General features: G+C 45.7%; 1 protein-coding gene across 1 annotated transcript in view; it reads left to right on the forward strand.

Moving 5' to 3' along the window:
- Nucleotides 1-6,092: 6,092 nt before the first annotated feature.
- SDC1 (syndecan 1) overlaps nucleotides 6,093-25,547 on the forward strand; it is a 38,107-nt gene continuing 18,652 nt past the window's right edge. The window contains exon 1 of the mRNA XM_005297319.5: nucleotides 6,093-6,700. Within this exon, the coding sequence (XP_005297376.2) occupies nucleotides 6,644-6,700 (57 nt within the window). The 5' untranslated portion in view covers nucleotides 6,093-6,643. The remainder of the gene's footprint in view (nucleotides 6,701-25,547) is intronic.

Below are 25,547 nucleotides of genomic sequence, written 5' to 3' on the forward strand. Positions count from 1 at the left end.
GAGACCACCTTCGAGCACACCATCTTGTGGCCCGTTAGGTGCGCTGCCCTCAGCTCCCTCTGGGTTCTTTCAATCATTTACTCAGACCTGAGCACTTCAGATACCCCTGTTCGTGGGGGTCTGATGTATTAACTCTGACAGAGTGCAAACACCTCTTCTTTAGCCCCTCAAGTCCCAGCCCTTCTGGCAGGGCCCCCAGGGGGAATGATTGTAAAAGACAGGAGCGGGGTCAGTCCCCAGAGCAAGGCAAGGGCCAGGGGCAAGCATAGCAAGGTGTGCAGGGAAGTCAGTCCTTGAGTGAGGCAGGGGCTGGGGCAAGCACAGTGCGGTGGGGTGGGAGGATGGGTCTCCAGAGTGAGGCAGAGGCCAGGGACAAGCACAGCAAGACAGGGTGGGGGATAGGTCCCTGGAGCAAGGCAGGGGCTGGGGGGCAAGCACAGAGGGGCAGGGGTTGGAGGCATACAGTATCCACACACCCCCGCTCCCGCCGGGGCAGTATGGAGCCGGTACCTACCTCTCTCCGCTGGAGCCAGGTCCTTGGGAGCCAGTTCTCTCTCTCTCCAGCTGAGCTTCAGCTCCTCTAGGCAGCAGCAGCTGCTCTTCCTGCCCTCATGGTGGGGAGGCTGATTGCGGTTACCCCTGTGACCAGACATTGCCAGGTCCACTTTTCAGCTGAACTTTCCAGTCGAAAACTGGACAACTGGCAACAGGGGAGCCGGAATGCGGGGCAGGGGGCAGCGGGCCATGGTCCCTTCATTTCCCCCTGCCTTAAGGGTGAGCAACGGAGGGAGGCAGCGGAGAGGAGCAAGCGGTGGGGAGGGCCTCGGAGGGAGCGGCAGAGTAAGGGCAGGGCCTCAGAGTGGGAGGGGCAGAGCAGGGGGTGGGGCCATGGTCCAGGCACCGATTCCCCCCGCCCCTCCTTCCCCGTTCTAGGGTGCTTTTGGCACTCCTGCCTGGCAACCTTCTGAGTGTGGGCCTGGCACGATGGCACCATTGGCAACCCATTACCGCCTTCTGGGGTATATATAAGAGTTCAAGTAGGTTTTATCTCCAACATTCAGGTATCCCCAGCCCAACCCAACTCAGCCCAGCCCTCCACCTAGAGCTGAGTTGTAATTCAGGACAGCTAGCAGCTATGGCAGATTAACACACGGGCCCATGAGGCCCAGCCCCATGGGCCCCAGCCAATTTGAGGAGCACCAGAACCAGGGACACCCGAAGTGAGGGGCCCCACCAGAGCCAGAACTGTGGGACCACCCATGCTCCTCCTCTTCCCACTGGGCCCTGCTCCTGCTCTTGCTCTTCTCCCCGAGTCCCCGCCCCTTGGCCAGGTGGGAAATTGGAGCCAGGCCATAGTAAGAACTGCCCAGGGAGCCCAGGCTGCTGTGGAGAGCCCTCGACTCTCCATTGGCACTGGGCAGGGGGCCGGGGTGCCTGAGAGCAGCTCCAGACCTGGGTCCCCACCTTCCCAGGCCATGCTGCCCAGGGCGTGTGGAGGGTCCAGGGCTCCCCACAGCAGCCCAGGCTCCCTAGGTGATTCTGACCATGGACCGGCTCCAGCTTCCAGCCTGGCCAGGGAGTGGGGCCTCGGGACAGAGGAGGAGCAGGGGTGGAGCCCATGGCAAGGGGGAGCTAAGGTCCACCCTCAGCCCCCCAACCCTGGAAGGAGGCTGGTGCCGCTAGTAGGAGCTGTGCTTCATGGTGAGGAGCTGATCGCCATGAAGCACAGCCCCTGCCACCGCCGCTCTGTGTCTGCCCGAGGCTACTATGCCCATGTAGGGTTGCCAACCCTCCTGGATTGGCCGGAAGTCTCCCAGAATCAGCCTCAATCTGCTGGTTGCTATTGAAATCAATCCAGGAGATTTAATAGGCCAAAAGTCCAGTCGGCAGCAAAGTGGGGTTAAGGCAGGCTCCCTACCTGCCCTACCAGCGGCCGGCAAGTCTGGTTCCTAGGTGCAGGGGCAGCCAGGGGGTCTCTGCGTGACCCAGGAACCATGGCCAATGGGAGCTGTGGGGCGGTGCCTGTGGTGGAGCCTCGGAGAAAGGGAGGGGCAGCAGTGGGGCCTTGGGAAAGGGGCAGGGAAAGGGCGGAGCATCGGGGAAGGGGGCAAGAGTGTTTGGTTTTGTGCAATTAGAAAGTTTGCAACCCTCACCGACTCCCCACTGTGCTTCAGGCCATCCACCCCGACTCCCCACCATGCTCCAAGCCACCCAACCCAACCCAACCTCCCCCGCACCAACTCCTCACCGTGCTCCAGGCCACCCAACGCTTCCCTCCTGCCCCCATGCTCCAGTTCCACCCAGGTAATTGGTGGCCATCTTTTTAGGGCAGTCTCATTTTCACATACAGAGGGTGTAGGGAAATTGTGGCCATCTGGCCTGGCTTCAGCTTCATTGTTGGCAGTATGACTAAGGGGAATACAACAAGATTGAAGCCAGGAATAGGAAGGGCATGTGAAAGTTTGTTTTGTTTTTTAACGAAACAAACATTTTGCAGGACTTGCAACAAAATCATAGAAATGTAGGGTTGGAAGGGACCTCGATATGTCATCTAGTCCAGTCTCCTGCACTAAGGCAGGACTAAGTATTATCCCTGGCACGTGTTTGCCTAGCCTGTTCATAAAAACCTCCAATAATGGAGATTCCACAACCTCCTGAGGCAATTTATTCCAGTGCTTAACCACCCTGACAGGAAGCTTGTCCTAATGTCCAACCTAAACCTGCCTTGCTGCAATATAAGCCCATTGCTTCTTATCCTGTCCTCAGTGGTTAAGGGAAACAATTTATCACTCTCCTCTTTATAAAAAAACTTTTACATACTTAAAGACTATTATCATGTCCCCGCCTCAGTCTTCTCTTCTCCAGATTAAACAAACCCAGTTTTTTTCAATCTTCCCTGATTGGTCATGTTTACTAGACCTTTAATCATTTTCGTTGCTCTCCTCTGGACTTTCTCCAGTTTGTCCACATCTTTCCCAAAGTGTGGTGCCCCAAACCGGGGACGCTACTTCAGCTGAGCCCTTATCAGTGCTGAGTAGAATGGAAGAATTACTTCTCCTGTCTTGCTTACAACTCTCCTGCTAATACATCCCAGATGTTTGCTTCTTTTACAACAGTATTCCATTGTTGACTCACATTTAGTTTGTGATCCACTATAACCCCCAAATCCTTTTCTGCAGTACTCCTTCCTAGGCAGTCGTTTCCCTTTTTGTATTTGTGCAATTGATTATTCCTTCCTAAGTGTACTACTTTGCATCTGTCCTTATTGATTTTCATCCTATTTATTTCAGACCATTTCTCCAATTTGTCAAGATCATTTTGAATTCTAATCCTGTCCTCTAAAGTGCTCACAAGCCCTCCAAGCTTGGTATTGTCTACAAAGTTTAAGTGTACTCTCTATGCCATATTCAAATCATTTATGAAGATATTGAACAGAACCAAAACAAGGAAAGATCCCTGGGGGACCCCACTTGACATGCCCTTCCAGCTTGGTTGTGAACCACTGATAACTACTTTCTGAGTATGCTTTTCCAACCAGTTTTGCACCCACCTTATAGTAGGTTTGTCTAAGCTATTTTTCTCTAGTTCTCTTATGAGAAGGTCACGTGAGACCTTCAGTTTCGGCAACACTGAAATATACTCATGGGTCTATTAAGCTTTTGGATGACAGTTGTGGAAGCAGATTCTCTTTCTGTAGCAGGATACTTTTAAGAATGGACCTATTGGGTCAGACCACTGGTCTGTCTAGCCAAGTATCCAGTCTTCCAACAGTGGCCAATGTCAGATGCTTCAGAGGGAATGAACAGAATAAGGCAAATTATCAAATGATCCATCCCCTGTTATCCAATCCCAGCTTCTGACAGTCAGAGGTTTAGGGACACCCAGTGCATGCAGTTGTCCTCCATGAATTTATGCAGTTCTTTTTTGAACCCAGTTATACTTTTGGCCTTCATAACATCCCCTGGCAGCAAGTTCCAGAGGTTGACTGTGGATTGTGGGAAGAAGTACTTCTTTATATTGTTTTAAACTTGCTGCCTATTAATTTCATTGGGTGACCCTTAGTTTGTGTGTTATTTGTTTATCTGTTTCTGAAAATCAACCTCAGAGCTGATCTAAGTTGTTGCAAGCATGGCTGGGAGACTAGCCCCCAGCCCGGTCCACCCCTTCTGGCTGAGGCCCCACCCCACCCCTCTCACCCCCTTCCCCTGCTGAAGCTTAGAGCTCCCCCACACGGCCCCCAGCCCCAGAGCACCAGGCAGGCAGGTGGCGCAGCCCCCAACTCCGGAGTGCTGGGTGGGCGGTGCAGCCCCCACCCCCAGAGCACCGTGTGGGCGGGTGACATGGCCTCTAGCCCCAGAACGCCAGCTCCAGCCATCCGGAGTCCCTGACTGCAGGCCAGCCCCAGCCCAGGGCCCCAGCCACAGGGGAAGAGCCGCAGAGCGCGGGTGGGAAGCAGGAGGAGGTCTGGAGGCAGTGTGTGGGCAGGGCAATGGAGGGCTGTTTGGGGAGGCTCAGCCTCCCCCAGTCTTTGATACCTGCCCGGGCTGCAAGGGTAATTTCTCCAGCCAGGGATCCCCAGATCACAGCAATAGTTCCTCCACGTCCCCTTTTCCTGGCTACCCTTCGTACACACCTCCTATGCTGGGGACTGTGGATGGCAAGGATGAGGAATTCCCCTCCCCAGTGCTATTGCCCTACCATCTCATTTAGCTTCACTTTACCTTACTGTAATATAAAATGTGGTTGTTGTGGGACCAAATTACCCTCCTTGAAATCAGTGAGTGTTTTGTTAACTTCAGTGGTAGCAAAACATTCCCTCCCACCACACACACACACACTTGTAAATTCCTTTAAGATTCTCAGCTGAAGGTTAAAAGTATTCTGTAAAGAGACACCATCATAGCACAGTAGTAGGTTTTGGAAAAACAAGCTTTTACAAAAGCTTAATCCAGTAGAAATATTGTCATGATTAAAAAAAAAATCAAATGGGAAATAGGCTCTTTGAAAACATAAACATTCCCTTGCTATGTTTATGACCAAACTCTGCAACACTGTGCAGTAAACCTGTGCAATAAACCTGACAGGGAAATTGACTAGAAACAAACTGAAACTGACTAAGGCTCCAGTCCTGCAAACACAAATAGCAAGATTAAGCATGTGCAGGATTGTTTGCTGGAACCAAACCTTCTTTATTTTAACTGTCCAAGCTCAGAAAAGTGCAATAAAATAAAATAAAAAATACAAACAGCAAAATTAGTGACAAAATAAATTTGATTTAAAAGTTAATATTTAATAATGTACAATTCTCATCTTACACAGACCACTTTTTAAATATAGTTTTTGACCTGGCATTTTTGTCACAAATCTAGTATGATTTTATTATTTAAGTACAATTTTAAAATGTATTAAAAACACGAAGTGCAGCCGCACAGTTTAAAATAAATCAAACTGATGAGACTACCTAATGAAAAGATGATAAGAGAAGACTGTCCTGGGCAAACAGTGAAAGGCAACAGGTAGCCCTCTGAAAAGCACTGTATAAAAAACATGACTTAATGAAGAGTTCTATGTGAGCTGGAAAGCTTGTCTCTCTCACCAGCAGAAGTTAGTCCAATAAAAGAGATTACTTCACCCATTGTCTCACTAGTAAAAAACAATGCAGTAGCGGCTCTCAGTTTTTGCAGGAGGAAAAAAAATGATTACAGTTCAGCAGGTTTGTAATATCATTCGATCACATGATGTGGGAGCGACCATATATGATGACTGTTCACAACTAGATCTAAGGGGGGGGGGAGGGAATTGCGGCTAAAATAAATAATTAAATTAAAACATCACATGATAAAAGGATGATTAAATTCACTTCCAAGTTCTTAAACAGGAAATGGAAGATTCAAAATGCACATTGTAAGGGGGAGGAAGGAGATATTGTATTAGACTAACTTCTGTTGGTGAGAGAGACAAGCTTTTGAGCCGCACAGGGCTTTCGCAGGTACTTTCCCTCCATCCCTTGCATTAGTGTGTTGTTTCAGGTTTTGCTTCCCTCTTGCTACCATGTGTCAGCTTTAAAAAAAAGGGGGGGAGGGAAAGAGGCTGGAGCGTGCTGGGATTTTCTAGATTAGGTCTGGGAAATTGGGTGTGTTTGTTTTTGTATCTAGAGAATGAAATGTTTGGGGGAGAAATTATTCTTATGCAAAGTAAAGCTGGGAATGAAATAACAGGCTAACTGGGAGAACAATGCAAACGCCGATTGCCCGCAGCTAAAAGGACGTGTGAAATTAGAGGGTTGAGCAAGATCTTGCGTAGGTGATACAGGTAATGATGAGGCAGTGATTTCGTTAGGAAACAGCCCTTGAGGAAGCGCTATTAAGCGCTGATTGCTTAAAGGTGGTGGAGCGGGGAGCGGGGAGAGGCGTGGCAGGAGTGGGCGGTGCTCGCCCTGAGAGCGGTGCCCGGAGGGGGCGGGGCTCCGGAAGAGGGCGGCGGATGGTGATAGGTGAAGGTTGTTACATTGGCCGTATTAGAAGCCAGGGTTGGGTTAGGTCGGCTCTTTGCAGCTGCGGGCGGCTGAGCGAGCACGTGAAGCGGAGAACCCGGGAGCGCCCAGCCCAGGCTCCAGAGCAGCGGCGCCCGCCAAGGAGGGAGGATGATAAACGTGTCAGCAGTGTGGTTGTTAGCCCTCTTCGTGCAGGCAGCGTGCTCGGTGAGTCCGAGGCCTGGGATGCTGGCCCGGGGGGGGGGGGTTATTTGTTGTGCCCGATCGCTGGCGTGCTGTGCCGAGGGGGGGGGGAATGGATGTGCAGAGGAGTAACAGGAGCTGGACAATCTCTCCCCGAACTCCTCGGGGGGGTCAGCCCTTTTACATCCTCCGAAGCCCCCCCTCGGGCCAGAGCCAGGCGCAGCTTTGGCGCTTGGTTCCTCCGTGGGGGGAGCAGAGGTTGTGAGCGGGGCGGGCTCTTGGTGCTCCAGGCCCCTGGAAGCGGGCTGGGGGGGAGGGGAGGGCTGGTTGCTTCACTTCACCCCCTGCATTCAATTACCCAAAGCGGCTCCATATGTTGCGAGGCTCCCAGTCCCGCGCTGGCAGGAAGCGCTCTCCGGCTGCCTTGGCAGGAGCGGCTGAGCCTGACACAGCTGCCTCCTTTCAACAGGTTATTAGAGCCGCGCCGCGCCCTCCCCTGCCCCGCTCGGCTGGCTGGCACCCAGGGCTCCCAGAGCCTGCTGCAGCCCGCCCCGCCGGGCTTCGCTCAAAGCAGCGCCTGGCTGGAAGCTGCCCGCGCCGGAGCCCTTCGCTCCCCGGGTCCTGCCCCTCCTCCAGCTGGCGGGTCTTCGCTCGTGCCTTTGTGCCGGTTTGCTTTCCGCGGCGGTGACAGGCTCCCGCTGGTCCCGACGTGGCGAAAGCGCCCCCTGAGCGCTAAGCCGTGCGCTCTCCTCCGCCAGCGGCAGGGGCCTCGACTAGCGGCTGTAGGCTCCACGCACGAGGAGAGACCTTGATAACAGACCCCTCCAGCAGCCGCCCAGTTAAAAATCCAACTCGGGGGCAGGACGTGGGCGGCAGAGGCGGGGACGACTTTAATCAAACGCCATGTCCCTCTGCAGAACGAGGGGGGAAAGCTCCGCTCCCTGCTCCCATGGGCTGGGCTAAGCGATAACCTAGTTGAGATCCTTGCTCGGAAATGGCCACTTAAAGCTAGTGTGCGGATGGGGAAACTTTCAAGAGTGCTCCCAAATCAAGTTTTTTCTATCGTGTACTTGTGCTCATGCTGTGGCGCTAAAACAGAAAATCATGTGGTTGTGGCTTGTTCCCATGCTTAGACCTTCTTGCCGTGGGTGTTTTTCTCATTAATTTTAAATAAAATACTTAGTGGCTAACATGCCTATTTAAAAAAAAGTTCCCTAATCTCACTGCTTCAGTCAATGTCCTAGTTATAGTAAACTCGCCTTCTGTAGTTCCTTGCTGACTTCAGCTTCTGCAGAAGGCTTAAATCAGGTTTCTAAAGCAGTGAATGTAGAGTTTATTCCATTGAGTTGATAGTGCTGATCTATATAGAGATCATCATCAATTTATCCTGGCACGGAGTATGTGCCTTCCCAGTGGTGGATTAATGAAGCCGTTTTAACTAGGCTCTCCAAGTCAACGCTCTCCTTACTACCCCAGTCAAAGCTTTATTTGGGTGTCAAAGAATTTTTTTAAATCTTCCAGAAAAAACCTCACTGCAGCCTTAAAAATATTTTCAAAGTGGGCTCCAAATTTGAGCGGATTGGTGTAGCAGCCACTTAAGTTCTCCTTCAGATGGCTACCCATTGTAGCCACCAGATGTCAGCACTGAATAGCAAGTTCACTTCAGTGCTGTTCCGTCTCTAGTTGGCAAAATAGTCGTACAAAGCATTTTTAAAAAGTTCGGTTTTGTGCCTATGATGATTGCATAAGCCATTCCATAGTACACTCTGTTGGTCTAACTTGAATGAAATGGAAAAGCACTGACTCCTTTCATTAAAGTGATTGTAAACACTCACTAATCCATAAAACCCATCTCTCAGGCATGTGTACCCACTTCATAAAAGTCACTCGAGGTGACACAGCGCGTTAGTGGTAGAGACAGGACTAGAATTAAGCAATACCCAGCTCCCAGGTGCATACGTGGTCAATTATGCCTTGTATGACTTCTGTGTGAACAAGTGCATTATTTGAGCATGACCAAGCCTATGTAGTGCCCACTTTCTCCCATCCTATAAATACACGGTATCTGAATCTGCACTATTTGTGTAGTCTATTCCTCCCCTTGGATATCCCATGAGGGGAAGGAAAGTGTACCTTTCTCTACCAGGACAGAGCAGTGTCCTTAGCTAAATGGCCTGTCCTGAAAACCAAACTGTCCCTCCCTGGTTGAATTTAAAAAGTTCCAGAAATAATATTAATAATAAATAAAAAATCCAGGAAGGGAAATCTACAGTAAGGGGATGCTACAGAAATTGTGAAATGGGTGTTTGAAAGCTCTTCAGGGTAGGAGAAATCAGTACACTTATGTACAGGCAAAGTCCTACAGAGTTCTCTTGATTATCAGAGAAATCAAAAACAAAAGGTTGTGGTGAGGAGACCCCAGGAGCGCTTTCAAATTTAGGTAGGGACAATCTCTGCAGTACAGCTGCTGTTGCTTCATATCCGTTAATTTATGTGACTTGAACTCTAGAAATCTAATCTGTATTAGGCCTCAGAACAGTGGATGGGCCCAAACTTTGGAAACTAACACTGCATTTTATTCCTGGGAATAACCAATCCTGTCCTGGCAGAGATGGCCTGGTAGAAGTGACCTGCATGACACCTGTTAACAGCACTTTTACTGGCAAAGACAAAGTACAGTTGGGGTCTATCCAGCTTTTGGGCCACCATTGCTTCCATAGGTTCTCCCTTACCACCAGGCCTTTATCTGTTTATGCATATCTGCAGGTCGTATAGATATCTAGCATTAACCTGATAACAGGAATACTCTAAACTAGAAGACACTCAGGGTTTAAAGACAATTCACCAATATGGGCAGAATCAATGAATAAATTAAGCAAAAAGCCTCAGGCAGCAGGCAACACATTGGTGACTCAGTACCTAAATAACTTCCCTTGTAACTGTTGGCCCGTGCTTGCATTTATTCTGTTTAAATTAATGCTGCTTAGAACCATAGATCAAAGCTGGCTTTCCTCTCAAGCTGCCCTTGACTCAGAAGATGAAGTTTACTGATTTGATAAGATTACCTCAGGTAATGGGTGTAGAAAGCACAGCGTTACTGTATAGGCCTCTGCCCGCTTGGGATCCCATCTAGTATGCTATGATCCCATCTGACATGCTTGTTGCTAGCAGTGTTCTAGCTAGTTCCCTCACCCGCTGAGGAGTGGGTTGTAAAACATGCTTGGGGGTTCAGCTGATGCAACTGTGCAGCCATGCGAACTGCTTGACAACTTGTCTCCTTGCCATGTTGCTGCGTGAAGCCACAAATTCATTTCCTGTTGGTATGTTGCCTGCTTTTTTGAGCTCTGCCCACAAGGAGAGAGCAGGGAATTTTCTGCCCTCCTTGGAGGAGGGGGTGGTTTGTTATTCAGGACAGTAAGATCTGAGCACAACCTGCCCTGCTCACTCTCTGAAGTGATGGGGTGGAAAGTGAGAAGGGCCTGAAACTTAGATGGACTATGGAGATTGGTACCTTCCTGGGTTCCTAAGCTCTGCAGAAGTAGAAGACCGTTCCTGGCATTGCTTAAGGGGACTTGGGCCAGTAACTGTCCCTTTCTGTAGGAATGGACATGTCTGTACATGGCTCAAGAACCCAGGATGGGTCCATCTCCCCATTGGCTTTGAGACTGTGCTTCATGTTACTGCATGGCCCATGCTCTGCTTTGCCTGGCCACACATTTGGAAAAGACTCCCCTCTGATAGAGCACATGATCACAGCAGTGGTGTTCCTGTCCAGCATGCATGGGTTGTGGTCATCCTGGGTTGTTAGCCTATGATATTTTAACTGGTTAACATTGCCACCAATCTTTAGAACTGCTGCATGAACAGTGTATCCTTAGAGTGTAATATGCTTCATAGGACCTTAGCAAATCTATAGCTGTGGCTAAAGGAGGGCATGGTGCAAGCTCTCTCCAGCCTAATTAGGGGAAACTGCATTAGCAATGTCCATTGTCTAAAAACCATGGCTTCTAAAGATGGATAGCAAGTTTTGATTGGTTCCCTGGTACAGACATGCTGAATGCTACAGTGGAGGCTAGCAAAAGACTGTTAGGGGCTGGCAATGAGCCTGGCTTTGCTTTGTATTCAGTGTTGAAAACCATTTCAAAGGTGAGATCGTTCTGAGCTGCATGTAAGCTAATGTCTTATAAGGAAACTAGCTAGTCCAGCTTTCCCATTAAATCTCTGTGTATAAGGAGGAATCTCTGTTACACAAACTATCCATCATAAATGGGGCTTTTCCATGTGAAGGTCCAGCTGCTGATGTACAACAGTGTAAAATGTTGGGCCTTCTGTGGTCTCGAGCTCTTCCCAGGTGAGGGACACCAATGTAAGCATAGTTCTTAGTCTTTGTTCTAGGATGACTTACCTGGTACTACTGAATAATTAACACTTCTAATGGCAACCCTGGGAAGTTGCTGGAAGCTCAACAGTTCTCAAACAGCCTGAGACAAGTTACAGCAAGTGTAACAAACCTGTAAATCTTCTCAAATATAAAGCTGAAATTCTCTGCTTTTAAGTGCACTAACCTGAATTCTAGCTAGAACAAGGCTTGTATATAGTCCACATTAAGCATGTCTTTCAGGCTACATCTACACTACAGGGGGGAGTCGATTTAAGATACGCAAATTCAGCTATGTGAATAGCGTAGCTGAATTAGTCGTCTCGCAGCCGACTTACCCGCTGTGAGGACGGCGGCAAAATCTACCTCTGCGGCTTCCTGTCGACAGCCCTTACTCCCACCTCCGCTGGTGGAGTAAGAGCGTCGATTCGGGGATCGATTGTCGCGTCCCAACGGGACGCGATAAATCGATCCCTGAGAGGTTGCTTTCTACCCGCCGATTCAGGTGGGTAGTGTAGACCTAGCCTCAGTGTGTGGGACTCATTACTATTGAAATAATTGTCCTTAACTAAATGCTGTAGGGACTCCTCCCATACGAATCAAGCTTGATGTGACTCCTGGTGTCAAAGTTGGACACTTTCCTCTCAGAGGACACTAACATTAATGGACTCCAATATTCCCTCCCTATGTGTTAAGCCTTCATTCTAGTTTAATTCAAACTTTACTTTGTGACTAAGTTTTCTAGAAAAAGGCTGATGTAGGTTACTGTAAGAGATCCATGATCATTAACAGTCTCCTATGAATGGAACATCAAATGAAACTTTCAGATTACTTCTGTACAGAAAAACCTAATCTGAGCTGTAAACATAGCCGTTCCCAACCATAATTAAAACACTGTTCCATCTTAATGTACACAGGACCTAATGCTAGCAAACAATGCTATAGTCTTAAGAGGTCTTGTAGCATGACTTCAGGAATGTGGTTGTCATGTCTATGCACCCAGGTGGAACAGTGTTCTGTGTGGAGAACTACAGAGTACCTAACCATCCTACCCACATAATTAATATGCCGTATAGGCCAGGTCACAACTCTTCTATATCACTGACCAATCCAGTTGCAGATAAAACTTGGAGAGAATAAAGTTGACACATGAGCATTTCACTTTCTATCATGTATCATCTGAGTCCTGGTCACAAAACTTGCCTTCATCAGAGACATATAATAACAAAGTAGTCAAACTTTTCCAGTACTACATGCTAACCTAACCTTTTTCAATAAAGCCTTGTGTTGACCTATTTTTTTAATATTGGATTTGAGAGCCTCATCCACTGTAGAGCTTCCTTGATTTGAATTTAACAGACAGTGACCAAAACTTTCAGTTGTAAGTGTTGAACACTAGGCTCTGAAGTAAGTGATCTATGATGCCTTTTGAAGTTGATGAGCATTCTGAATGCTGAGCACTTCTGGATATTGGGCTACCTACTTGGTGTGTAATATGGATTCCAGTAGCAACTCTTGGCCTACTGTAGAAGCACATTGTTTCCTTAATATGTTTGGTATCTGGACTGGCTAGTCAATCTGGAAAGCTATCTGGATATGCGGAGTTAATCTTTATCTGAAAAGCTAAAATGTGGCTTCTATGTGTAGCAAGATCAGCACAGACCTCTCATTACCAAGTTCAGAAGCAAAGTGGAGGCAAACATCTGACTAAACTCAGAACTACAGCTGAATTTCAAAGTTCTGAAGTTGACTATTGGGGTCTGAAGTGCTCTTACATTACCCTTTCTCCCCCCCACCCCCCAATAACCTTTCCTAGTGGAATCTCTGGCTCATTGGATCAATGTGTAGTTGGGAATGTAACTTCCTGTTGAGTCACTAAAACTGTAGTCACAACTGAATCCTCAAAATGTTACACTTTTATGGCTCTTCATCCTCTGTCTAAAACCTGGAAACCCCTCTGGGGCTGTCCTGGCTTAAATGAAGCAATAAAAGCTACTTGCCTGACTTTAACATCTGGGTGTGCTGCTCTTAGTAAGGCCAGTCTCACCCCCCCCCCCTTCCACTTTGCAAAGTGATTCACTTACATCAAATAGATGGCTGTGTTCCCATGGCACATCATATCTTCCACTGTTATCTTCTGGTCTGTGGTGTCTGAAAGCTTTCCAGAATGAAATGGATTATATCAAGTTACAAGAGGAACAGGACACAACTCTGCAGTTGATGCACTGGCCATCTTCCAGTCAATGCTGGGTTTTTTGTTTCCCTTTTTAAAAAGGGTTCCAGAGGTCATCCTAACTTTAGTAGTAGGCAATTGGGAAGAAACTATAGCAAGGAACAGAATTATGAGAGTGAAACGTAATTTAGGGAAGAATCCACACTGCTTTTGTAAATAGTGAGGAATTCTTTGAGGGTGTCAATCGTGGATCAGGGTGATCCAATTGATTTAATGTACCTTTTTTTAAGAAAGCCTTTGAGATTGTCCCTCACCAAAGGCTCTTACAGAAACTGGGTGTCATGGGATAATGGGAGTCATCTCCTGGATCAGTAACTGGTTTAAAAGATGGGGAAACAAAGGGTAGGAATAAATGGCCCATTCTCAGAATGGGGAGAGATGAACAGCTGGGGTCCCCCAAGGATCTGTACTGGGATCAGTGCTGTTCAACATATTTATTAATCTGCTGGAAGGGTAAACAGTGAGGTGGCAAAATTAGCAGATAGCAAAGTCCAAAACGGACTGAAGAGTTATGGGGATCTCACAAAACTGGGTGACTGGGCAAAAAAGGCAGATAAAATTAAACATGAAGTACAAAGTAATGCATGCTGGGAAAAAATCCTAGTACACATGTATCATGGGTTCTAAATTAGCTGTTACCACTCAAGAAAGATCTAGGACCCACTGTGGAGTGTTCTGAAAAAGTCAGCCCAATGCACAGCAGCCGTCAAAAGGCTAACCTTGTTAGGAACTATTAGGAAAAAGAAAGTAGGACAGAAAAATATCATAATGCCACTATATCAGGGTAGTCAATAGGCAGACCATGGGCCAAATCCAGACCACCAGATGCTTTTGAACAGACTGCAACATCTTTTTATTTACTTAATATTGTTTGTGAGGGGTAGGGGAGGCGTCTTTCTCTGGAGTTTGGATCTTGACAATACCTTGACCAAGAAATTTGGACCCTGACAAAAAAATAGATTACTTCTGCACTATATAAATCCATGGTCCACCCACTCCTTGGGTTCTGGACATGTTCTGGTTGCCCCATCTCAGAAAGGAAATAATGGAACTACAGAAGGTTTAGAGAAGGGCAACAAAAGATGGTCAGAGATATGGAACACCTTCTGTATGAGGGACTAAAAATATGGCTGCTTAGCTTAAGAGACTATTAAGGAGAGAGGTGATGGAGGTCTATAAAATCATGAATGGTGTGGAAACAGTGAGTAGAGAAGTGATTACCCTTCTTGCCATACAAGAACCAGGGGTCATATAATGTAACTAATAGGCAGCAGGTTTAATACAAACAAGAGAATAGTTTTCACAATGCACAATTAACCTGTGGAACTCATTGCCATGGGATGCTGTGATGGCCGAAAGTATAACTGTTAAGCTGGATAAGTTAATGGAGGATAGGGCCATCAATGACTATTAGCGAAGATGGTCAGGGATGCAACCCCATACTCAGCTCCCTAAACCTCTGCCTGCCAGAAGTTGGGAGAGGAAGACAGAGTAGCTCTCTCCATAATTGCTGTGTTCTGAACACTCCCCCATAAGCTCTGGTAATGACTACAGCTGGAGATGGGGTACTTGGCTGGATGGGCTATTGGTCTGACTTGGCATGGCAGTTCTTATGCTTCATCTCTTGTGGGTCCCTTTATTACTGAGACTTCTGTCTCTCTTTGGGGAGAGGGGAAAAGACTGTCAGATCAATTGGTTTTAAGTGATCTTTGTCCTAGTACACCAACTTAAGACACTGGTGAAAGGTGGGGGACAAGCTATCTGACAGCAACGGCTCGCTAGCAGGCTTGTAATACTCCACAAATCTTTCTTTGCCTTTCACTGAGGCTCTGTCAAATGCCACTCGTTGCCTTAAGTGCTTAATGGCAGGAACAGCTGTCTTGAATTCTTTATAAATTAACTCCTGGGGAAGCTAAGGTGGTTCTGGATTCATTGCATGATTATGGCATGTCTACAATGCCCTGCTGTGGAAAAACTTGCACTATAGATCTTGGCTCAGATTTTTGGACCAGGTGATGTCTGCATTAGATAGTGCATGTTGCTCTACCAACCAGCTCTCTGAAATATACCAGCCTACCCATAGCACAAAACAGTAACTTCTCTTTAGTGGACTAGCTTTTTCTCATCTGTTCTTGGAAACCACACTTTGGCACATGTAATTATAAACCGGCAAAAACTGACAAAGGACCCTGCCTCCTAGACAGAGAATAGAATTTGAATTGTTTGTCTCTGAGGATATGCAGAACATGGTGGTTTTAATGACCCCTGATTTTCCTTTCCCCACCAACTGAATCTGCACTAAGTTCAGAGGCTGCATTAGCTTTCTCTGACTTAGCTCAGAAAGCCTACTGTGGGAAAGGCTGTCCCAACTGACAGACTAATAGCCCAGGCAGCAATACACATACCAGTTAGAGCCAGGCAGTAACACTAACTCAAGTTGCATCCAGAGATTACTGGAGGAACAGGCTATATAGAGGTCTGGGGGTGGGTAGGGAAGAATGGAGGCAGTTTACCATATGGAGAGCAAATGACTGTTCATCTGGAAACTGTTAGTGTAAGGTCTCTTGTAATGCTGCTACTTACAAAACTACAGTGACTTTGCTGGTGTCTGCATGAACTCCCCTGGGATTGTGTGGTTGCTAGTCCTTAGAAGAAAAATAACCTGGTCCTTTTGGTCTCAAAGCAAATTCATAACCTACTAACAATCTCTACTTCAGGCGCAAAGTAGCATCTAAATGAGGCACTAATCTGTCAGTCCAGTGTAGTCTTCCAAAGTGTGTGGAGCAACAGAGCCAGGTTGCAAGCCACATCTCTTACTAAAATAGAATCAATCCTACATACAAAACCTAATTTTATTAGGATTTTGGGCCATTACTAGTCTCTTCCATTAAGAGATGCAAGATGGTACATGCTGGAAGCATATCTGTTTACAGTTCATCTTGCCTTATTTCTTGTCATACCTCATTAAGTCGTACAACATGCATAGGAAGGCAATTTTAAACTTATTCAGATCTTGTGCCTGCATGATATTTGGAGACGGACTCTCCAGTTGCAAAATAGGAGCTTGGGTAACTTGCAGCTCTGTGAGCATATTTCTGTGGTAAGAAACAAGCTAAAAATACTCTTTTTCCCCCCCCCCCCCCCCCCCACCAAAAAAAAATCTGCTTTGTATTTCTGTAACTAAGGAAGTATGTCCCCATTTCAAGAACAATGGGTCCTCACAATTGGGTCTCTGTGCATTCTTCCTGGTTTCAGTTTGCCTGGGTTAGGGGCAAGTCTCTTAATAGAGAATAGCACACATAGCACAATTAAGTGTTGGCAGCACATGTAGGAACCTTCTGTCTTTAAAAAGCACTACGTTAAGACTTCAAAGGGCATAACTGTGGACGCTGCTGTTTCTACACCTGTATGTAGGATGCACAGCAAAAATCCAAAAGCTAGTTAGGAATGGGACAGAAGTGTCTGAAGTGCCTACCTGGAGCTTAGTGGACTAAAGGGATATGTTGAGTAGGGTCACTTTTGCTGCACTCCACACTATAGTCAAGGTGGCCAAACACTGACTATCTGAGCTGCATATGATCTTCAGAAGTTTGAGAGCTGGGGTGTGCCAGCTGGAGTGGGGCTTCAGTCCCATGGGGCAATGGGCTTAAACTGCAGCAAGGGAGGTTTAGGTTGGACATTAGGAAAAAGTTCCTAACTGTCAGGGTGGTTAAACACTGGAATAAATTGCCTAGGGAGGTTGTGGAATCTCCATCTCTGGAGATATTTAAGAGTAGGTTAGATAAATGTCTATCAGGGATGGCCTAGACAGTATTTGGTCCTGCCATGAGGGCAGGGGACTGGACTCAATGACCTCTCAAGGTCCCTTCCAGACCTAGAATCTATGCCTGCCAGGGCTTCAGCCCCACTCCTATTGAAGCCCAGCACCCTGGGAGGCATGCCATGTAGGGCAGAAGCCCAAGTTCCCTCATTGCCCCCTCACCCCCAGTTTGGTAAGTGAAGAACAGGGGGTGTTTTCAAGCCACACTTTAATTGTAACAGGCTCCTGCCAAACCTGCTATAGCCAATCTGTCACTGGTAGGCACTTAAGTGGAAAAACCCCATAGGGTCATCATTTTAACTATCTACAACAGATCAATGTGCTTAAATGGGGCCTGTGGGAAAGTATTCTGAGCTTGCATAAAACTCATCGATTAATGTCCAACATGACACCATAGAACACCAGCTTTTTAATTTACAGAAGTGGGAATGGCAAGCTTGCCAGCTGTCTGAATATCAAAACGGTTGAGCCAAAGGCTGATTCAAGATAAACCTAAATCTCTTGGGTTCTTCCATTAGAGTAGGACAATTGTATTTTGGCTACTCTTTCCACCCGAGTATGGAGGCTCAAACAAGAGGGCTGTATCCTGGAAAGCTTGGGCAGGGATGAGTGGTCTTCTAGCTCACTCTTGCATCAACTGAGTCATGGCCTTTAACAGAATAGCTGATAGGCTAGGTTTTTTAAGCATTGAGTTCAATTACTCTTCCCACATGGAACTCAACTATGTGGTCATACCTTTCAGACCCTCTTTACACAGTTTCTATTTTTAAACATTTAAACTCCTTGTGCTCAATCCCCATGTCCTATCTAAATCCTGTTCAGTTGTTAGATGGACACTGGTTTTTGGCCTGTACTGTCACATCTATAACTAATAGCCAACCATCTGTGCTGTCTCAAGATGGTTGCTATATGTAGCCATTCTAAATGACCTCATCTGGACTGTACTATGCTCTTCCTGGGAGCCAAAAATCCCATGTCTAGGCCAACACATTAAAATATAGCACCAAAGTTATGTAACTACAGTATCTCCTTCTAAGATTCTTGTTAACATGATATTGAACCAGGGATAGCAATTTAATAGTGATTATGGACCTTGCTGTACTTCCAGAGCACTGACTTAGTCACTGAGGTGCTTGGATCTTAATTAGTCAAGCCTTACAAATGCCTCTGGAAATTGCTTGATTGAAGCTTACAGTGTGGTCTGTTTGTGGGGCTGTGTGCTGAGCCTAGCAGCCTGCTAGGCAAGGCTGAGAGCTTAGCCTGCCATCCTTTGATCACTAATCCTTTTAGGATCCTTGACAAGGGAGCAGAGCTAACTCCTGGAAAACAGGGATTTAAAAAGCCAGCTCCTAAGTGACCTGAGGTGCTAGCAAATAAGGGAGTCTTTTGAGGGAGTTTAGCAAGGGTACATGAGAGCCAGGTACTTAATAAACATGCTGTAAAATTAGGCCAATAAACTCCCCCTCAAAAAACCCAACCAACAAAACCCCCAGCAAGAGTGTTGCTGGACTTCTGCCCGCATTATTTTTTCAGAGTGTTGGCTATCCAATCTAATGCACTGACTGCAGCATGTATGATTGATTACTTGTGGTGTAGGCAAGTAGTGTGTGTGGATTTGGTTCAAGCAGCTCATGGCCCTCAGACAGAGTACAGGCTCGTGAGACCAGAATGCAGAGACCGAGGTATGTAGAGACTTTCTGGGGCACAGTAGAACAGTGCCACACCCAGTCTGAAAACCTCCGTGCTGTTGAGGAAAGTCTGAGGGGAAGGAGAAAATCAAGCTGTAGTGGAGGGGAACTGTTATGGTATCCTATTGCAATAAGGACACCTCTCTGGGGGAAGGACCCCTGTTAATAGGAAGACCGTAATGGAGGATTTGATTATTAGAAACAGCCAGGTTTGACTGGGAGAACTGCATGGTGAATTGCCTGCTGAATTCAAAGCTTGTGGACTTGTCAAGACGTCTTGACAGGCTTGTGTGCAATGCTGGCATGGAGCTAGTGGATGTGGTACATGTAGGTATAAGTGACATAGGGAGATGTAGGAGAGAGGTCCTGGAGGCCAAATTGGGGCTGCTAGGTCAGAGATTAAAGTCCAGGACCTCCGTGGTAGCATTCTCTGAAATGCTTCTAGTTCCACACACAAGGCCATTTACAGGCAGAACTGCAGGGTCTAAATGCATGGATGAGGTGGTGATATTCAGAGGAGAGATTTAGGTTTATTAGGAACTGGGGAAACTTTTGGGAAAGGAGGAGCCGATACAGGAAGGATGAGCTCCACCTAAACCAAAGTGGAACCAGATTTCTGGCATGTAAAATTAAAAATCTGACCTTTTTTAAACTAAGAGCTGGGAGAAGGCTGACAGATGTGTAGGAGTTTGTCCAAACTATATGCTCCTACCTTAGAGCAGGATTTATTGTAAGGGATACTGTGTATCATAAGGAGGAGGGGTAGGGTGACCAGATAGAAACTGTGGGGGGGAAAAACTGGATGGGGAGTGGGTGGTAATAGGTGCCTGTATAAGAGTCCCAAAAAACAGGACTGTCCCTTTAAAAACAGGACATCTGGTCACCCCAAGAGGGGAGAAGTTAACCTTCAAATGAGTCCTAGTCAACTACATCACATGAAGACAGACCTAAAATGTATCCATATTTAGTGAAGTGCTGGAGTACAAATGCTAAAAGTCTAAATGCAAAGATGGGTGAACTTGAGTACCTAGTATTAAATGAGGATATTGATACAATAGGCCTCACAGAAACTTGGAGTGATAGTGGGACATGGCAATACCAGGTCATAAAATGTATAGATTCATAGATTCTAGGACTGGAAGGGACTTCGAGAGGTCATCAAGTCCAGTCCCCTGCCCGCATGGCAGGACCAAATACCATCTAGACCATCCCTGATAGACATTTATCTAACCTACTCTTAAATATCTCCAGAGATGGAGATTCCACAACCTCCCTAGGCAATTTATTCCAGTGTTTAACCACCCTGACAGTTAGGAACTTTTTCCTAATGTCCAACCTAGACCTCCCTTGCTGCAGTTTAAACCCATTGCTTCTGGTTCTATCCTGAGAGGCTAAGGTGAACAAGTTCTCTCCCTCCTCCTTATGACACCCTTTTAAATACCTGAAAACTGCTATCATGTCCCCTCTGTCTTCTCTTTTCCAAACTAAACAAACCCAATTTTTTCAGCCTTCCTTCATAGGTCATGTTCTCAAGACCTTTAATCATTCTTGTTGCTCTTCTCTGGGCCCGCTCCAATTTCTCCACATCTTTTTTAAAATGCGGCGCCCAGAACTGGACACAATACTCCAGCTGAGGCCTAACCAGAGCAGAGTAGAGCGGAAGAATGACTTCTCGTGTCTTGCTCACAACACACCTGTTAATACATCCCAGAATCATGTTTGCTTTTTTTGCAACAGCATCACACTGTTGACTCATATTTAGCTTGTGGTCCACTATAACCCCTAGATCCCTTTCTGCCGTACTCCTTCCTAGACAGTCTCTTCCCATTCTGTATGTGTGAAACTGATTTTTCCTTCCTAAGTGGAGCACTTTGCATTTGTCTTTGTTAAACTTCATCCTGTTTACCTCAGACCATTTCTCCAATTTGTCCAGATCATTTTGAATTATGACCCTGTCCTCCAAAGCAGTTGCAATCCCTCCCAGTTTGGTATCATCCGCAAACTTAATAAGCGTACTTTCTATGCCAATATCTAAGTAGTTGATGAAGATATTGAACAGCGCCGGTCCCAAAACAGACCCCTGCAGTACCCCACTCGTTATGCCTTTCCAGCAGGATTGGGAACCATTAATAACTCTGAGTACGGTTATCCAGCCAGTTATGCACCCACCTTATAGTAGCCCCATCTAAATTGTATTTGCCTAGTTTATTGATAAGAATATCATGCGAGACTGTATCAAATGCCTTACTAAAGTCTAGGTATACCACATCCACAGCTTCACCCTTATCCACAAGGCTCGTTATCCTATCAAAGAAAGCTATCAGATTGGTTTGACATGATTTGTTCTTCACAAATCCATGCTGGCTGTTCCCGATCACCTTACCACCTTCCAAGTGTTTGCAGATGATTTGCTTAATTACTTGCTCCATTATCTTCCTTGGCACAGAAGTTAAACTAACTGTTCTGTAGTTTCCTGGGTTGTTTTTATTCCCCTTTTTATAGATGGGCACTATATTTGCCCTTTTCCAGTCTTCTGGAATCTCTCCAGTCTCCCATGATTTTCCAAAGATAATAGCTAGAGGCTCAGATACCTCCTCTATTAGCTCCTTGACTATTCTAGGATGCATTTCATCAGGCCCTGGTGACTTGCAGGCATCTAAACTTTTCATAGGCATGATAGAAGGCTGGACTGGTGGGGAAGTGGCACTATGTGAAAAGTCCTAATCAAATACAGTAATCTTAAATTAATCAAAGCCTACCATACAATCTCTATGGATAGAAATTCCATGTTTGAACAGTGAACAGTGAGTGTAGAAGCAGGAATATACTACCAACCAGCTGACTAGGATGGTGACTGATTTGTGAAATGCTCAGGGAGATCAGAAGCTACAACAACAGAACCTGATAATGGGGGATTTCAATTCCCTATATTGACTGCAAACATGTTACCTCAGCATGGGCTGCAGAGAAAATTTCTGGACACTATAAATGACTGCTTCTTGGAGCAGCTAGTTCTGGAGAAGGCGGGGGGAGAGGCAACTCCTGACTTACTCCTAAGGGGCACACAGGATATGATCCAAGAGGTGAATGTAGCTGAACTGCTGAGTAAAAGCAACCATCATGTAATATCCTTTGGGGGAGGGGAATACCAAAGAAACCCACCACAGTAGCATTTAACTTCAAAAAGGGGAATTACACAAAGAGGAGGCTAGTTAACTGGAAATTAAGAGGAAGTCACAAATGAAATGTCTGGAAGCTGCATGAAATTTAAAAAAAAAAAAAAACAAAAAACCACCAGGCTCAGATTAAATGTGTGCCCAACATAAAGTAAGAGAACCAAAAAGGCACCAAGGCTGAACAGTAAGAGGCAGTTAAAGACTTCCTTTCTATTTTTCCTCAGTAGGATTTGACTTCCAATTTTTAAAGGAACATAAACTTAGGCAAGTCAAGTGTAAATGTATAATTAGGCATGCCAAAAAACTTGAAGAGCAACAAGCAAATAACACATACTAACAGCAAAAAAGGTTAACTATATCAGAAGCGGTAAGCCTGCCAAACTGGGGCCACTAGACAGATGAGAAGCAAAACAAGAACTTGAGGAAGACAAGGTGGGGGGGGGGAGCTAAATGAATTCTTTGCATCTTCACTGTGGAGGATGTGAGGGAAATCCCCACACCAGAGCCATTCTTTTTAGGTGACAAATCTGAGGAACGGTTCCAGTTTAAGGTGTTGGAGGGAGGTTTTGGAACAAATTGGTAAACTAAGCAGTAAACTACACAGATGGTAAACTGTTTAGTCTGTTTAGTTTACCAATTTGTTGGTATTCACTCGAGTTCTGAACGAACTTAAATATGAAATTGCAGAACTACTAACTGATATGTAACTTCTCACTTAAATCAACCTCTGTACCAGATGACTGGAGGATAGCTAATGTAATGCCTTTAAAAAAAAAAAAAAGCTCTAGAGCCTATCCTGGAAATTATAGGTCAGTAAGCTTAACTTCAGTACCAGGCAAATTGGTTGAAACTATAGTAAAGAACAGAATTATCAGACTGAGAAACATGTTCTATCAACATGGCTTTTGTAAAGAGAAATTATGCCTTTGAAGGGGATCCCAAACACGTGGACAGGGGGCATGGATATAGTGTACTTGGACTCTTAGAATATCTTTTGACACGTTCTTCACCAAAGGCTGTTAAGCAAACCAGTCATGGGATAAGAGGGAAGATCCGCATGGATCAGTAACTGGTTAAGACAGGAACCAAAGGGTAGGAAGGGTTTTCACAGTGGAGAGAGGTAAGTAGTGGGGTCCCCTAAGGATCCATATTGGAAGCAATGCTGTTCAACATATTCATAAATGATCTGAGAAAAGGGGTAAACAGTGAGATTGTATTGCCTGCGAATTTTGCAAAATTACTCCAGATAAAGGCCAAAGCTGACTACAAAGTTACAAAGATCTCTCAAAAGCAGGTGAGTGGGCAAGAAAATAGCAGATGAAATTCAATGTTAAGTGCATAGTAATGTACTTTGGGAAAAACAATCCCAGTTCTACATACAAAATGGTGGGCTCTAAATTAGCCATTTCTACTCAAGAAACCTGTCTTGGAGTCATAATGAATAATTCTCTGAACATCTGCTCATTTTGCCACAGCGGTCAAAACAACTAACTATTTGGAACCATTAGGAAAGGGATAGATGATAATACAGTAAATATGTCGGTATATAAATCCATGATATGCTTACACCTCAAATGATGCATCCAATTCTGGTCCCCCATCTCAAACATGATAGATATTGGAATTCAAAAATAGAGATTGGGGGTGGGGAGGGGAATTTGTGTTATGGAACCTCTTTCATCTGAAGAGGAAAAAGACTAGGCTGTCTCCTCAAAAGAGATGACTAAGGGGAAATATGATGGAGGTCTATAAAATTTTGAATGCTATAGAGAAAGTGAATAGGGAAATATTATTTTTCCCCTTTGCATAATACAAGAACCAGAGTAATCTGATAAAATTAATAGGCAACAGGTTTAAAACAAAATACAGGGAAGTGTTGCTTCACACAATGTGCAGTCAACTTGTGGAACTTGTTGCCAGCGGCTGTCTTGAAGGCAAAAAGTATTTAAGTTCGTGGAGGCTAGGTCCAGCAATGGCTATTAGCTAAAATGGTCAAGGATGCAATGCCATGCTCTGGGTGTCCCATAACCTCTGACTGCTAGAAGCTGGGACTAGATGACAGAATGGATCACTCAGCAATTGCCTTATTCTGTTCATTCCCTCTGAAGCATCTGGCACTAACCATTGTTGAAAGACCAGATACTGGGATAGATGGACCACTGGTCCAACCCAGTATGTCCATTCTTATAAGTGGGTTTGAAACAGTACTCTGTCAGCTAGTCTGACTAGCTTGAGTACTCTTCTGCCATAAAGTTGCATAGTTTACCTTTAAAGCAAGGAGAGACCTGCACATGAGATTCTATAGTAGTAAGTAAGCCTGGTACTGATTGTGCTTAGCTGTGAATGAAAACTGAAATGGGAAAGGAATATTCCTTGCCAAGATCTGGAAAAATGGTACAGTGAACCTTGGTCTATGTGCACCCTTTGTCCCAGTATGACTCATGCTTACAGGTGTGACTAATTCTTACACTGGTACAATATACATCCTGATATAGGTGCCGTTATAGCTTATTCCCGTAGTGGAAAGGGAATATTCTATACTGTAGAAGCACCTTATAATTGGGCTACATGGCAGGATGGATACAATGGTACAATTGTGTTGGTATCCCATTGGCTGCCTAGTGGCTTGGGGAAAGGCTTCCTATTTTGTGTGTTCCATCAACTATTTTATTGTAGCACATCTGAGCATCTTTCAGCTGCACTGCTTGCCTTAGTTAAGCTAACATTTTAATTATGTAATGGAAATGCATCAAACATGGCTGTATTGGGAATTTTCAGACAGATTAACACATTCTTGTCAGGAGGTTAGTAGCTGCGGTATGGGATACTGAGATGAAACTGTAGGCACTGCTTTTGTTGTGTGTTCAGTTTTTTCTTTCTTGCACAGACTTTAGCTTGTACTTCCCAGGTAAATGGTGAGGTCAGTAAGATTCTGAAAATAGAAGTCTTAAAACTCTGTATAGGACTGCTAGTGGTCCCCAATCCTGCTGTGTAAGAGCAGTAGGACTTCTTCCTGTAATCAGGAACGCCTTCCTTGTAGCTGACTGCAAACAAATTGGTTTCTCAAATGCTAGACTCTGCTTCCTCCACTTTCTTGAAGCAAATCATGGTGGAAATCTGGATGTCAAAGACTCAACTGTCAAAGCCGGCCTTTGCTATTGCAGCCTGGCAACTAACTGCCTCCATGATCAGGTGGTTGAGTGCAAACAGTTGTCCCACAAGCCTGCATGTAAATGTGATATTGTGAGGGCAATACCTTGCCTGGGTGATAATCCGAGATGCCTAAATAAACAGCTGTTCTTTGAGGCTATTTGGAATGGGGCTGTGGAGGAGGTGAGGCAGGCATTGTCAAAAGACGGTGACCGTGCAAGCTGGAACTCTTCTTCAGTTAAAGGCCACTGACACCTGGGTTGTATATTCAGAGATGAGGAAGTACCAAAAGGTGGCTTACCAAGCATTGAAATACAGCATTTCACTTATTTTAGAAACACGAGTGCTTTTGCAATCCAGTTTGTTGAAGTAAGTGTTCTAAAGCACTCTAATATTGCATGTGGGCCTTGGTTAAGGGGCCTGAAG

Source organism: Chrysemys picta, chromosome 3 (genome assembly GCF_011386835.1).
Source record: "Chrysemys picta bellii isolate R12L10 chromosome 3, ASM1138683v2, whole genome shotgun sequence".
Classification (NCBI taxonomy): domain Eukaryota; kingdom Metazoa; phylum Chordata; order Testudines; family Emydidae; genus Chrysemys; species Chrysemys picta.